The 13,086-nt window shown below is 43.7% G+C and overlaps 1 protein-coding gene across 1 annotated transcript in view; it reads left to right on the top strand.

Annotated features, from left to right (window-relative positions):
* The window catches only part of LOC148480720 (uncharacterized), an 82,971-nt gene that overhangs the window by 306 nt on the left and 69,579 nt on the right, over window positions 1-13,086 (top strand). Inside the window, exons 2-7 of the mRNA XM_088453950.1 lie at window positions 2,434-2,591; window positions 3,232-3,414; window positions 4,095-4,173; window positions 4,284-4,381; window positions 4,547-4,892; window positions 10,163-11,122. Of these exons, the coding sequence (XP_088310076.1) occupies window positions 2,514-2,591; window positions 3,232-3,414; window positions 4,095-4,173; window positions 4,284-4,381; window positions 4,547-4,892; window positions 10,163-11,122 (1,744 nt within the window). The 5' untranslated portion in view covers window positions 2,434-2,513. The remainder of the gene's footprint in view (window positions 1-2,433; window positions 2,592-3,231; window positions 3,415-4,094; window positions 4,174-4,283; window positions 4,382-4,546; window positions 4,893-10,162; window positions 11,123-13,086) is intronic.

The following is a 13,086-nucleotide window of genomic DNA, read 5'->3' as shown; positions in this document are numbered from 1 at the left end:
TACAGCTGTAGCAGACTCTGGTGCTGCATCACCATTATACAGGTGGAGCAGACCCCAGTGTTGGTCTAATACAGGTGGAGCAGACCCCAGTATTGGCATGATAAAGGTGGAACAGATCCTTTTGTTACTATAATACAGCTGGAGCAGACTCTGGTGCTGCATTATCATTATACAGGTAACAACAACAGAAGCAGGAAGTTTTGTCTATATTTTGGGGCACTCACCCTACTAATAATATAACGTAACCTGTAATAGTGTCAGTAAGAAATGACCGAGGTGTTATCTGTATAGCGCAATAAGTCAGGGAATACACAGAACGTAACAGAAAGACGATATAAAGCCAATAACCCCTCAGCACTGACCAGCTGTGTGATGGGAGATGTATATAGTGATTATCTATCATTTATGGTCAGACATATACATCATCACCCAGTGCTCAGAGGTATGGGGAATATATATATATACATACATACAGGTAATCACAGTAAGTGTAAGGAGGAAGATTCCGTCTGTATAATAAAGCGTCGGTAACCACCTGATTAATATGCTATTGTCTGATTTACCCAAGTGCTCATATCTATCATGGTGCATTCACATGTAACATACATAGAGTAACACCATATATCTGACATGGTGCTGTCACGTGTAACATACATAGAATAATCCCATATATCTGACATGGTGCAGTCACATGTAACATACATAGAGTAATCCCATATATCTGACATGGTGCATTCACATGTAACATACATAGAATAATCTCATATATCTGACATGGAGTCACATGTAACATACATAGAGCAATCCCATCTATCTGACATGGTGCATTCACATGTAACATACATAGGATACTCCCAACTATCTGACACAGTGCATTCACATGTAACATACATAGAATAATCCCATATACCTGTCATGGTGCATTCACATGTAACATACATAGAGTAACACCATATATCTGACATGGTGCTGTCACGTGTAACATACATAGAATAATCCCATATATTTGACATGGTGCAGTCACATGTAACATACATAGAGTAATCCCATATATCTGACATGGTGCAGTCGCATGTAACATACATAGAATAATCACATCTATCTGTCATGGTGCATTCACATGGAACATACTTAGAATAATCCCATATATCAGTCATGGTGCTCTCACATGTAGCATACATAGAATAATCCCATATAGCTGACATGGGGAAGTCACATGTAACATACTTAGAATAATCCCATCTATCTGACATGGTGCATTCACATGTAACAGATATATGGGATTATTCTATGTATGTTATATGTGAATGCACCATGTCAGATAGATGGGATTATTCTATGTATGTTACATGTGAATGCACCATAACAGATATATGGGATTATTCTATATATGTAACATGTGATAGCACACACCTTCCCTTCACACCATGGTGCTATCAGTGTGACCTGTGTATAGTGATGATCAGTGTGTATCAGGTGTGTGATATCAGTGTGACCTGTGTATAGTGATCAGTGTGTATCAGGTGTGTGATATCAGTGTGACCTGTGTATAGTGATCAGTGTGTATCAGGTGTGTGATATCAGTGTGACCTGTGTATAGTGATCAGTGTGTATCAGGTGTGTGATATCAGTGTGACCTGTGTATAGTGATCAGTGTGTATCAGGTGTGTGATATCAGTGTGACATGTGTATAGTGAACAGTGGGGTCATTCAGACCCGTTCGCGAACAAAGGACGCTCGCAAACGGGTCGATGTTGCCCCACTGCGCATGCGCACGACGGAGGGAGCTCCGTCGTGCGCATGCGCAGGACCCGGACTGCGACAGCCAAGCTGTCGCTCCGGGTCTTGCACCAAAGGGGGCGTGCTGTCGATATTGATTGACAGCACGCCGCCTTTGGTGGGCGTGGCAGCCAGACGGAGGCGTTCCCATGGGAACGCCTACCGTCTGAAGCCGGCTCCACTGACATCACTAGTGATGTCAGTGGGAGTGATTTTGGCTCTGATAGAGCCAAAATCACTCCAGGGCTTCTGGCAGCGAGACCCTACCGCAGGGTCTCTGTCGCAAGCCCGATGGTCTTTGACCATCGCGACCATCATCATGGACGCTCGCTATAGCTGTGGGTGGTCACCCACAGCTATACGAGCGTCCAGGAGGACGCTCCATTTTCATGGAGGAGGGCCCTGATTCAGAGCGAGCGCTCTGGTCAGAGCGTCCGGCTCTGAATCAGGCCCTGTGTGTATCAGGTGTGTGCTATCAGTGTGACCTGTGTATAGTGATCAGTGTGTATCAGGTGTGTGATATCAGTGTGACCTGTGTATAGTGATCAGTGTGTATCAGGTGTGTGATATAGCTTGTGGAAGAGGAGGGCTTAAGAGTTGCTTGAATATGTTACATATACTCTGTGATATTTATTATAATATATGTATTCCTAGACAAGTAAAGGACCAGAAAATCTTTACTAGAAGTCAAGTGAGGGTGAGACGTGTCCTGTATAAGTCACTGATCACTGAGGATGGACACGGACAGGAGTCACATGAATGAGAGGATACTAAATCTCACCCTGGAGATCATCTACCTGCTGACTGGGGAGGTGAGGGGATCTGAGAGTGTCACAGTGACATCACTTATATCTATAGGAATAATACAGGGACATGACTGGGGAGGTGAGGGGATCTGGGAGTGTCACAGTGACATCACTTATATCTATAGGAATAATACAGGGACATGACTGGAGAGGTGAGGGGATCTGGGAGTGTCACAGTGACATCACTTATATCTATAGTAATAATACAGGGACATGACTGAGGAGGTGAGATGATCTGGGAGTGTCACAGTGACATCACTTTCTATCTATAGTAATAATACAGGGACATTAGCGGGGAGGTGAGGGGATCTCGGAGTGTCACAGTGACATCACTTATATCTATAGTAATAATACAGGGACATGACTGGGGAGATGAGGGGATCTGGGAGTGTCAGAGTGACATCACTTATATCTATAGTAATAATACAGGGACATGACTGGGGAGGTGAGGGGGTCTGGGAGTGTCACAGTGACATCACATATCTGTAGTAATAATACAGGGACACGACTGGGGAGGTGAGGGCATCTGGTAGTGTCACAGTGACATCACTTATATCTATAGTAATAATAATACAGGGACATGACTGGGGAGGTGAGAGGATCTGGGTGTGTATGCAGTGATATTTGTGTTTTCCCCAAAACACAGGGTTACACAGTAGTAAAGAAGACATTTGGTGAGTGTGAGACACCCAACAGCCATCCCCATGTGTCAGGAGGACTGAGCAGGACCCAGAACCTCATCATGGTGCCTCCACCTCACTCACTGATACATGAGAGACACAAGATCCTGGACCTCTCCAACAAGATCATTCTACTGCTGAAAGGAGAGGTGACTTCTGGGAAGGGGACATTATACAGTAACACCGGGGGATGTGTCTGGGTGATGACTGGAGAGGTGACTGCTGGGAATTGGGCATTATACAGTAACACCAGGGGATGTGTCTGGGTGATGACTGGAGAGGTGACTGCTGGGAATGGGACATTATACAGTAACACCAGGGGATGTGTCTGGGTGATGACTTGGAGAGGTGACTGCTGGGAATGGGACATTATACAGTAACACCAAGGGATGTGTCTGGGTGATGACTGGAGAGGTGACTGCTGGGAATGGGACATTATACAGTAACACCAGGGGATGTGTCTGGGTGATGACTGGAGAGGTGACTGTTGGGAATGGGACATTATACAGTAACACCAGAGGATGTGTCTGGGTGATGACTGGAGAGGTGACTGCTGGGAATGGGACATTATACAGTAACACCAGGGGATGACTGGAAAGGTGACTGCTGGGAATGGGACATTATACAGTAACACCAGGGGATGACTGGAAAGGTGACTGCTGGGAATGGGACATTATACAGTAACACCAGGGGATGACTGGAAAGGTGACTGCTGGGAATGGGACATTATACAGTAACACCAGGGGATGTGTCTGGGTGATGACTGTATCATTCTGTGTGTCAGGTTCCTATAAGGTGTCAGGATGTCACTGTCTATGTCTCCATGCAGGAGGGGGAGTATATAGAGGAACACAAGGGTCTGTACAAGGATGTGATGATGGAGAATCACCGACCCCTCACATCACTGGGTAAGAGGAGACTGTCATTTATTGTACAGGAGAGAGCAGGTAAGGGGACCCCTAAATACACACATAATCACATATATACAATGTACTCAGTCACTGTGTGTCTCCTACAGATGGACCCAGTAACAGAAATACCCCAGAGAGATGTCCCCGTCCTCTTTATTCACAGGATTGTACAGAGGAGAATCACAGGACCCCACAGGAGCATCAGGTAGATGGGATTTAGGGTCTCACCAATACACTATAGTGACTCTCATTATATGATCTGTAGAGAAGCTGTGTGTGTATTATTTTCTGTGATTCTTCTACTTAATGTTAATTAATGAAATCAGACATTTTTAAACTTATTTGCTTTTAATTTTTGGGGGTTTCTTAGGGTGAAGGTCTGGCTGATAATAAGGTAGAAGATATAGAGGGAGAACAACAGACAAATGTGACTAATATAAAGGTAGAAGATATAAAAGTGGGAGTAGAAGAGACATATGTGACTGATATGAAGACAGAAGACATAGAAGAAGAAGAGACATATGTGACTGATATGAAGACAGAAGATACAGAGGGAGAAGAAGAGACGTATGTGACTGATATGCAGACAGAAGACATAGAAGAAGAGACGTATGTGACTGATAATAAGGCAGAAGATATAGAGGGAGAAAAAAAGACGTATGTGAGGAGTGATCAGCAGTGTAAGGAGGAGGAAATCCCTACAGATATCAGCACAGGTGAGTAATAAACACTTATTAAAGAAAAGAGTTATATTTTATCTTTTCTCAGGGGGTCATTCAGACCCACTCGCAAGCGGCAGTACGCTCGCAAGTGGGTCGATGTTCCCCACTGCGCATGCGCACGACGGAGGGTGCTCCGTCGTGCGCATGCGCGAGACCCGGACTGCGACAGCCAAGCTGTCGCTCCGGGTCTCGCACCAAAGGGGGCGTGCTGTCGATCGTGACTGACAGCACGCCCCCTTTGATGGGCGTGCCGGGGGCGTGCCTGCCAGACGGAGGCGTTCCTATGGGAACGCCTACCGTCTGAAGCCGGCCCCACTGACATCACTAGTGATGTCAGTGGGAGTGATTTTGGCTCTGATAGAGCCAAAATCACTCCAGGGCTTGTGGCTGGGAAACCCTACCGCAGGGTTTCCGTCGCAAGTCCGATGGTCGCGATGGTCAAGACCATCACGACCATCTTTTTGGACGCTCGTATATGCTGTGGGTGGTGACCCACAGCTATACGAGCGTCCAGGAGGACACTCCATTTTAATGGAGGAGGGCCCTGATTCAGAGCGAGCGCTCTGGTCAGAGACTCCGGCTCTGAATCAGGGCCTCAGTCTCTACAACACGTTCTTATTATACACCCTCCTCTGTCAGAATGGAATAATGAGGGAAATGTATCTGCTCAGTGGGGGAGTCAGGAGCCATCAGCCTCTAATATACTACTACTCTCTCCCCTCATTTCACTGTGTGTTACCGGCTTAGAGATCTGACCAATCTCCTCCCCACACTCTCTGGTGTATCTCATACATCAGGAGCCATCAGCCCCTATTATACTCCTGCTCTCCCCCTCACATCATGTCACTGTGTTACCAGCCCAGAGATCTGACCAGTCTCCTCCCCACGCTCTTTGGTGTATCTCATACATCAGGAGCCATCAACCCCTATTATAATCCTGCTCTCCTCCTCACATTATGTCACTGTGTGTTACCAGCCCAGAGATCTGACCAGTCTCTTCCCTGCACTGTAAAACCATATACTCACACATTACAACGAACACCATGTATACACACACACACACAAAGCTATAAGCACACACTTATTATTGCACAGTGCTTCCACCAATGCTTGTCTACAATTAATAATTAAGCCTATAATAGTACTGTGACTGTGACAGTGGGACTGTGGCACCTGAGTGTGACCAGAGGGACATATAGTGGCTGTTGCACTATTGCCGTTTGCTACCTTTGTGTCCACCTGGAGACCTGTGAGTAGTGTAACTGGTGGCCAGGACATGCTGCTAGTGTACAGAGCTACTGTGCTTCCACGTCTCCAGTGTGTGTGTGTGAGAGAAGTGACTGGTTGCCCAGTGTCACTGGCTTATGTGGTTTCCTGTCCCATGATAGTAGCTGGGGAATGTTACTCACCACATGTCACCATGGCTGGGTCTATGCCGTCTGCTTGGTAACCCCATAGTGTTGTATTTTATCTGTGCAGCAGGAGCCATATCTGCTGTATGTACAGTTATTGTAATAAAGTAGCTGTACAGTAGTTTGCAAATTCAAATTATACATCGTGGACTAATATTAGTATTGTTATTAATCATTATATATATATATATATGGAGTCCGCTTTGCCTTACGCTGTATATAGACAGAACACATTGCAAGCCTAACAAGGGAATAGTGCAGAAGACTTACAGTACAAAATATTTTAGACACCAGCGAGTGAGCCCACAACTGGGAAATCCTTCTCATTTATTTTGGCACCAGGAGCACCATATCACCCTATTATTACCACTGAACACTCCAACCTGTTTTCAGGTGATTCATATTCTCTCACTGTTCGGTTAGCCTGCGGTTATTTAGCAGGCTATCTATGTAGTAGACAGAGGAGTTTTTTGGATACCTACCTGACTATATTTCATACCCTCATGGTATATGTGATAGGTCCGCTCATGCTCCATTCACTACATTATGTACATGGAACACAGCAGCCACCTACCCCTTACTGATAAGTGTCAGGGTTCAGCCTAGGATTGGCCTCTCTCACCTCCTTGCCGGCTTCCCCTGACTTCCTTGCGGTCAGACGTCTGGTGCAGTGATGGATGTGGGGCTGAGTATTCTGCCTTAGGTGCTTTTTGCGAGCTTCCATGGTCGGCTGTGTGTGCTGGGGATCGGAGTTCCCATCATGGGCGCCGCCATGACAGTTCCTCTCATGTGACAGTACTACTAACCTATGGTAGCATGATTTCAGTCAGCTGATGCTGTGCTCCAGTAAACTGCTACCCCTGGGTATAAATCCGCCTCCAGAACTCCAGGAAGACGCTGTTCAACTTCGTTATTCCAAGTGCCTGTGTTACTCCCACTGCTGCTCTGTGCTAAATCCTTCGGCGTGTTGCTTCAGCCTGCTCACAGTTTCCCAGTTTCCTGTATGAGCTTCCATGCTAAACCTTACTCTGAGACTTCAGCTTTCTCACAGTACTTCAGTGTTTCATGTCCCTTCCCTGTGTGTCTTTGTATATGTGCTGCTAATTTTATTGCAGCTTTCCTGTGGCTATTACCCTGTATCACTGAAGTGTCAGATTACCTGCTGGTATTAATTAGCTCACAACTGGTCCTCCCAGCACATGTCTGTGTCAATCTGCTCTGTGTCTTGTCAGTGCAAATCTGCACTTGCAGTTAGCACTCTCCCAGTGTATGCCTATCTTCTCTATATGTCTTGTCTGTGCAATCTGCACCTGCATATATAATTATTCCCAGTATTTTGCCTTTGCCCAGTACCAGCATTTCTAGCTCTCCTAGTATTTGGCCTTTGTCCAGTACCACATTTCTAGCATTCCCAATATATTCCTTGAGTCCACTCTACTCCCCAGTATATGTTTGTGTTTTCCTGCATATTTAGCAAACTCCAGTACCTGCCTGTGTCCACATCTCCCTGAGCTGCTGAGCTAGTCAGCTCCTGGATTTCTTAGTGATTCTTGCAAGCCGGTGATCAGGATTTCTAACTGTGTTCCAGTGTATCTCCAGTGTTCTAGCAATAAACTTAACGTAATATAGTTCCGGTCTTCTGCCATTCCCAGGTACCTGTCCAGAGGGCCGCGACCTGCTCACTTGGTGCAGCGGAAAACCAAATCCCAATTGGAGGGGTCACTGGAGAAAACCACCAAGTGAGTTAGACTCCGCGCCTCTGGGCAGGTCTAGCCAAACCTGGGTTCGGCCGCAAATAGGAGACCTAGCCACAGTCACTCCGATAGTCACCTGAACCCCCCGGCTCACCGTCCTCCACAGAGGATCACTTTCACCGGATTGTGACAATAAGTGAGTGGTTACTTTTCTGTTTCTATTTTATATAATACCTGATTCTTTGTATGTTCCCTTTTGTCTTTAACCACCACAATATCTTCACGATTTTTATTTACATTACTCAAATATCTATGTGTTGTGGTCTTTATGATTAATCATTGTGCGTACGATTCATTTAACCTGGACATGTATGATGTATTATGCCGCAATTACTTTGGGTTATAAATGTTTCTGAGCATTTTGATTTAGGGACACGCAGAGGGTACTTGGTTGGTGGACATACTCTACCACAGTGCTCAGATGTAGCAGCGTTTTGTTTCAGTATCTGATAGATATTATTCTGATTATCACACTTATTGTAGTATCATGAGATTTTTTTGGCATTAAGATTTTTCACCCAGGCTATTTTCAGATTTTATTATGGGTATGTTATAATGTATTATGTTTTGCAATCATTAGAGACCAAACATGATGTCATAGGGACCCATTTTTCTTGTACTTGGTTACAAACTATGTATCATTTTGACTGTCTTTGATCTCTTGCATTTTGTATATCCTTGCATGAGACCCATATTTATCTCATTGGATGGTCTCATTTCCTGATAGAAGAGACTTTGTTTACATACTCAAATATCAGCAGGTCACCATCGGATGGTTATGTAATTCTCTGACTGATTTGGTTTATTCTCAAACACCCTGCTGTGTTATATATATATATATATGTTGTTTGTCTTCTCTTTTGTCTGTCCTGTATTTTATTTTTATTGATATTTCTAATAAACGTTAAGTTTTACTTCTCTATAGCAGAGAATTGTGCCCCTACAATAGAGAGTACTTTCTTTTTCTTTTCTTTGACCTTGTAGTTTACTCTTTTGGGTGCACCTCCCATTACCTATTAGTATTATTTCCCATTTATGACTATTTGATTAAGGAGTTTTTCTCTGCTTTCATGTATCTAACCAATATTGATACCAGTGCTTGGGGTCTCCCCTCAATCCCCTTTTCCCTCATTTTTTACCAGCGATAACAACACTGCAGCTTATACAGTCACAGTAACCACAGAAGCAGCACGGGCTGAGCCCAATGGTTCTGTGCTGCCGTTAGTATTGGGGAGGAGGCGATAGTATAGGTCAGGGAGAGGGCCCTGCTCATTAGAGCTTACAGTCTATAGGTGGAGGGGCTGGCAGACAGGGGTGACACATAGAGGAGACATAGTGAGCAAGGAGCATACAGAGGTGGGTAAAGATGAGAGCAGGAAAGCTTTAGTAAAGAAGTTGATCTGCAGAATCTGTGAAGCTTAGTAGAGTCAGTAGGTGAGAGTTCCAGGGGTGGGGAGCAGCACAGGTAAAGTCCTGGAGGCAGGAATGGGAGGATGTAATTAGTTGAGAGGAGAGGCTCCAGTTCTTGGCAAAACAAAGTGGGCGGTGGTAGTCTGGAGGGAAATGGAGAAGTAGGGGGGAGATGATTGGTTGAGGGCATTTTAGGTGAGTTTGAATTGGGTTCTCACATGGGTAGGGAACAAGTGTTGGGCCTGTAGGGGAGACAGAAGCAGTTATTTTGGAGATGATGAACCGGGACAGATTGGAGGGGAGAGAGGTGGGAGTTGGGGAGGCCACATGGGAGGAAGTTGCAGTAGAAGAGTCTAAAGATGAACAGTGAGTGGATGAGGGCCTTAGGTGCTTCTAGGGTGAGAGAGGGGCTGATCCTGGAGATATTTTAAAGATAGAAGTGGCAAGACTGGAAAAGGAACTTAATGTTGGCACTAAAGGATATTTCCAAGACTTCAGACTTGTGGGATAGAAGAGATGGAATGGTTGTCGATGGATAGTAAAATTGAGGGAGGTGAGGGGACTCCACATGATAGGAAGACGATCAGCTCAGTCTTAGACATGTTAAGTATAAGAAAGCGCTGAAACATCCATGAACATTTGCTCCTCAATGTAAACATTTTTGTTTATTCTCATTTGTTTCCAGTAGATGAACACACAAGCAGGAATATCTCGGAGGAAGATCTCATCTTGTCGCCAGATTTTAAAATAGAAGATGAGAACATCACACAAGATTCTCCAGGAGAAACTCCCATTACCCTAAATATACATCCAACACTTCACAGTACGGATATGTCATCTGATCCCTCTAATCATGAGGAACATTCTCCTGATAATTCAGATCTAGTTACACACAGTACAGCTCATAAAGGTGATACGCTATTATCTTGTTCTGAATCTTGTAAAAGTTCTATACGTCACTCAGTTTATGTTAGACATCAAAAAATTCACACAGGTGAGAAACCATTTCCATGTCCTGAGTGTGGGAAATGTTTTGCACAGAAATCAGAACTTGTTAGACATCAGAGACATCACACAGGTGAGAAACCATTTCCATGTTCTGAGTGTGGAAAATGTTTTACACAGAAATCACATCTTGTTACACATCAGAGATGTCACACAGGTGAGAAACCATTTCCATGTCCTGAGTGTGGGAAATGTTTTGCACAGAAATCAGATCTTGTTACGCATCAGAGACGTCACACAGGTGAGAAACCATTTCCATGCTCTGAGTGTGGGAAATGTTTTACACTGAAATCAGATCTTGTTACACATCAGAGACGTCACACAGGTGAGAAACCATTTCCATGTTCTGAGTGTGGGAAACGTTTTACACAGAAATCAAATCTTGTTACACATCAGAAAAGTCACACAGGTGATAAACCATTTTCATGTTCTGAGTGTGGGAAACGTTTTACACAGAAATCAGCTCTTGTTACACATCAGAAAAGTCACACAGGTAAGAAATCATTTCCATGTTCTGAGTGTGGAAAATGTTTTACACAGAAATCAGCTCTTGTTACACATCAGAGAAGTCACACAGGTAAGAAACCATTTCCATGTTCTGAGTGTGGGAAATGTTTTACACAGAAATCGCATCTTGTTACACATCAGAGATGTCACACGAGAAATACAATTTCAGTCAGCTAATATACATGAAACGGGCATCAATAATAATTATTGAAAAAACTGTGTATATTATAATGTAAATAATAAAAGCCAGCATGAATACATTTACAGCGTGTATACTCCATTGTATATGGACTTCACTGAGTTATTGAGGTCTTACGTAAGGCTGCTGCCTTTATTTCACTTTCTCCCTCTACTCCTGTTATTTGCTTGGGTGACTTTAATAATGTAATGGATCCTTCCATAGACCGTTGGAGAAAGTTAATTATTTCTTTACCCCCTTCCCAATCCCCTTTTTCTAAATTGATTGCTGAATTGCATACAACAAGAAAAAATTGGTTGTGATGCGCTGACAAAAAGCGGCTGGTACAGGGATAGTCACACCCTGAAATCAATCACAGTAAAACACAAAAGAACCAGCGCTAAAAAAGATGGACGGTGATCTTTAAATAATGAAAATTATTTATTCTAAAAAAAACAAGAGTAAAACAGTAAATGCCACACATGATAATGGTTGAATGAATGACCAGCACTCTCAATGTGGGATTCCAATGAAAGATATTAACATAGTGTTAAAATATATCTCTGATCCTGTATATTGAGCAGATGGTATAGGACCTAGGACTCCTTCCACTATATCCAAGGTTTTGAGATTTCAAGCAGCCATAGGAATAGTCAGTACAATTGGTTTCAACACAGTCTTTAGCATCCAAAGTGCAAATTGAATAAGCTGTAAATAATCCACCTGTATTTTGTTCCGCATGCCGTATTCTCATTGGTTAGACAGAAATGACACCCATAGACCACATATTTCTAAATTCCTGGACTCCATCAGATAGTGTATATCCCCGCCAATAAGGTGACGTGTTCCGGATAATTACCCGGGGGAATACACTATATGATGGAGCCCAGGAATTTAGAAATATGTGGTCTATGGGTGTCATTTCTGTCTAACCAATGAGAATACGGCATGCGATCATGTGACACTAGGTTATCACATGATCGCATTGCCGTTAATTGTACAATATAGATTCTGATCAAGATAAATTTTCCCTACACCATTTACGGGTAAGTGGGATTGCCTAATCTTAGCTTTGTTTAAGCCTTTTTTTTATTAAATGTGTTTGATGGACGGTTTTTCTTTTAATTTATTAATTTTATTGCCACTACATGTGTTATTAATTAACCAATTACTCCTGGGTATTTAACTACCCCAACAATATGAACCAACGCACATACTCCTGAGGAAGCTAGGTGCCTCTTGCCTAGTGAAATGCATTGAGGTGATTGCTCTGGGAATCCTGCTAACATTGGACTTTACTTTGGACCCCCACAACCTTTCCAGGACTGAGTGCAGCGCCGGAACAAAATGCAGGTGGATTATTAACAGCTTATTCAATTTGCACTTTGGATGCTAAAGACTGTGTTGAAACCAATTGTACCGACTATTCATATGGCTGCTTGAAATCTCAAAACCTTGGATATAATGGAAGGAGTCCGACCTAGGATCAGAGATATATTTTAACACTGTGTTCATATCTTTCATTGGAATCCCGCATTGAGAGTGCTGATTGCAGTATTGGGCTGGTTGGATGTCTGGTGTGTCCGCTATCCCTCTACCTTTTCCAGTCAGTCCTCCACTCATCGCTCTTTGTCACGTATTGAAATGGTTTTTATTTCACCTATTCAGGTTCCCAGAGTTTCTGTAGTTGATTATTTGTCGAGGGTGTCTCCGACCACTCTCCGCTGTGCATTAGTATTGGTTCCTCCCTTTCGGACGGTGCCCGCTTTTGGAAACTTAACCCATTCTGGTTAGACCTAGTGGGTGCCGGCTCTGAATGAGAAGCTGCTTGGGTTTATTATTTTGTGGATAATGCCTCATGTACTGATGTTTCTCTCCTTTGGGATTCCTTTAAGGCATTTCTAAGGGGCACCTTTATTAAG

Source organism: Taudactylus pleione, unplaced genomic scaffold (assembly GCF_031769625.1).
Source record: "Taudactylus pleione unplaced genomic scaffold, aTauple2 ptg000603l, whole genome shotgun sequence".
Classification (NCBI taxonomy): Eukaryota; Metazoa; Chordata; class Amphibia; order Anura; family Myobatrachidae; genus Taudactylus; species Taudactylus pleione.
This window is presented reverse-complemented; position numbering and strand designations above follow the sequence as displayed.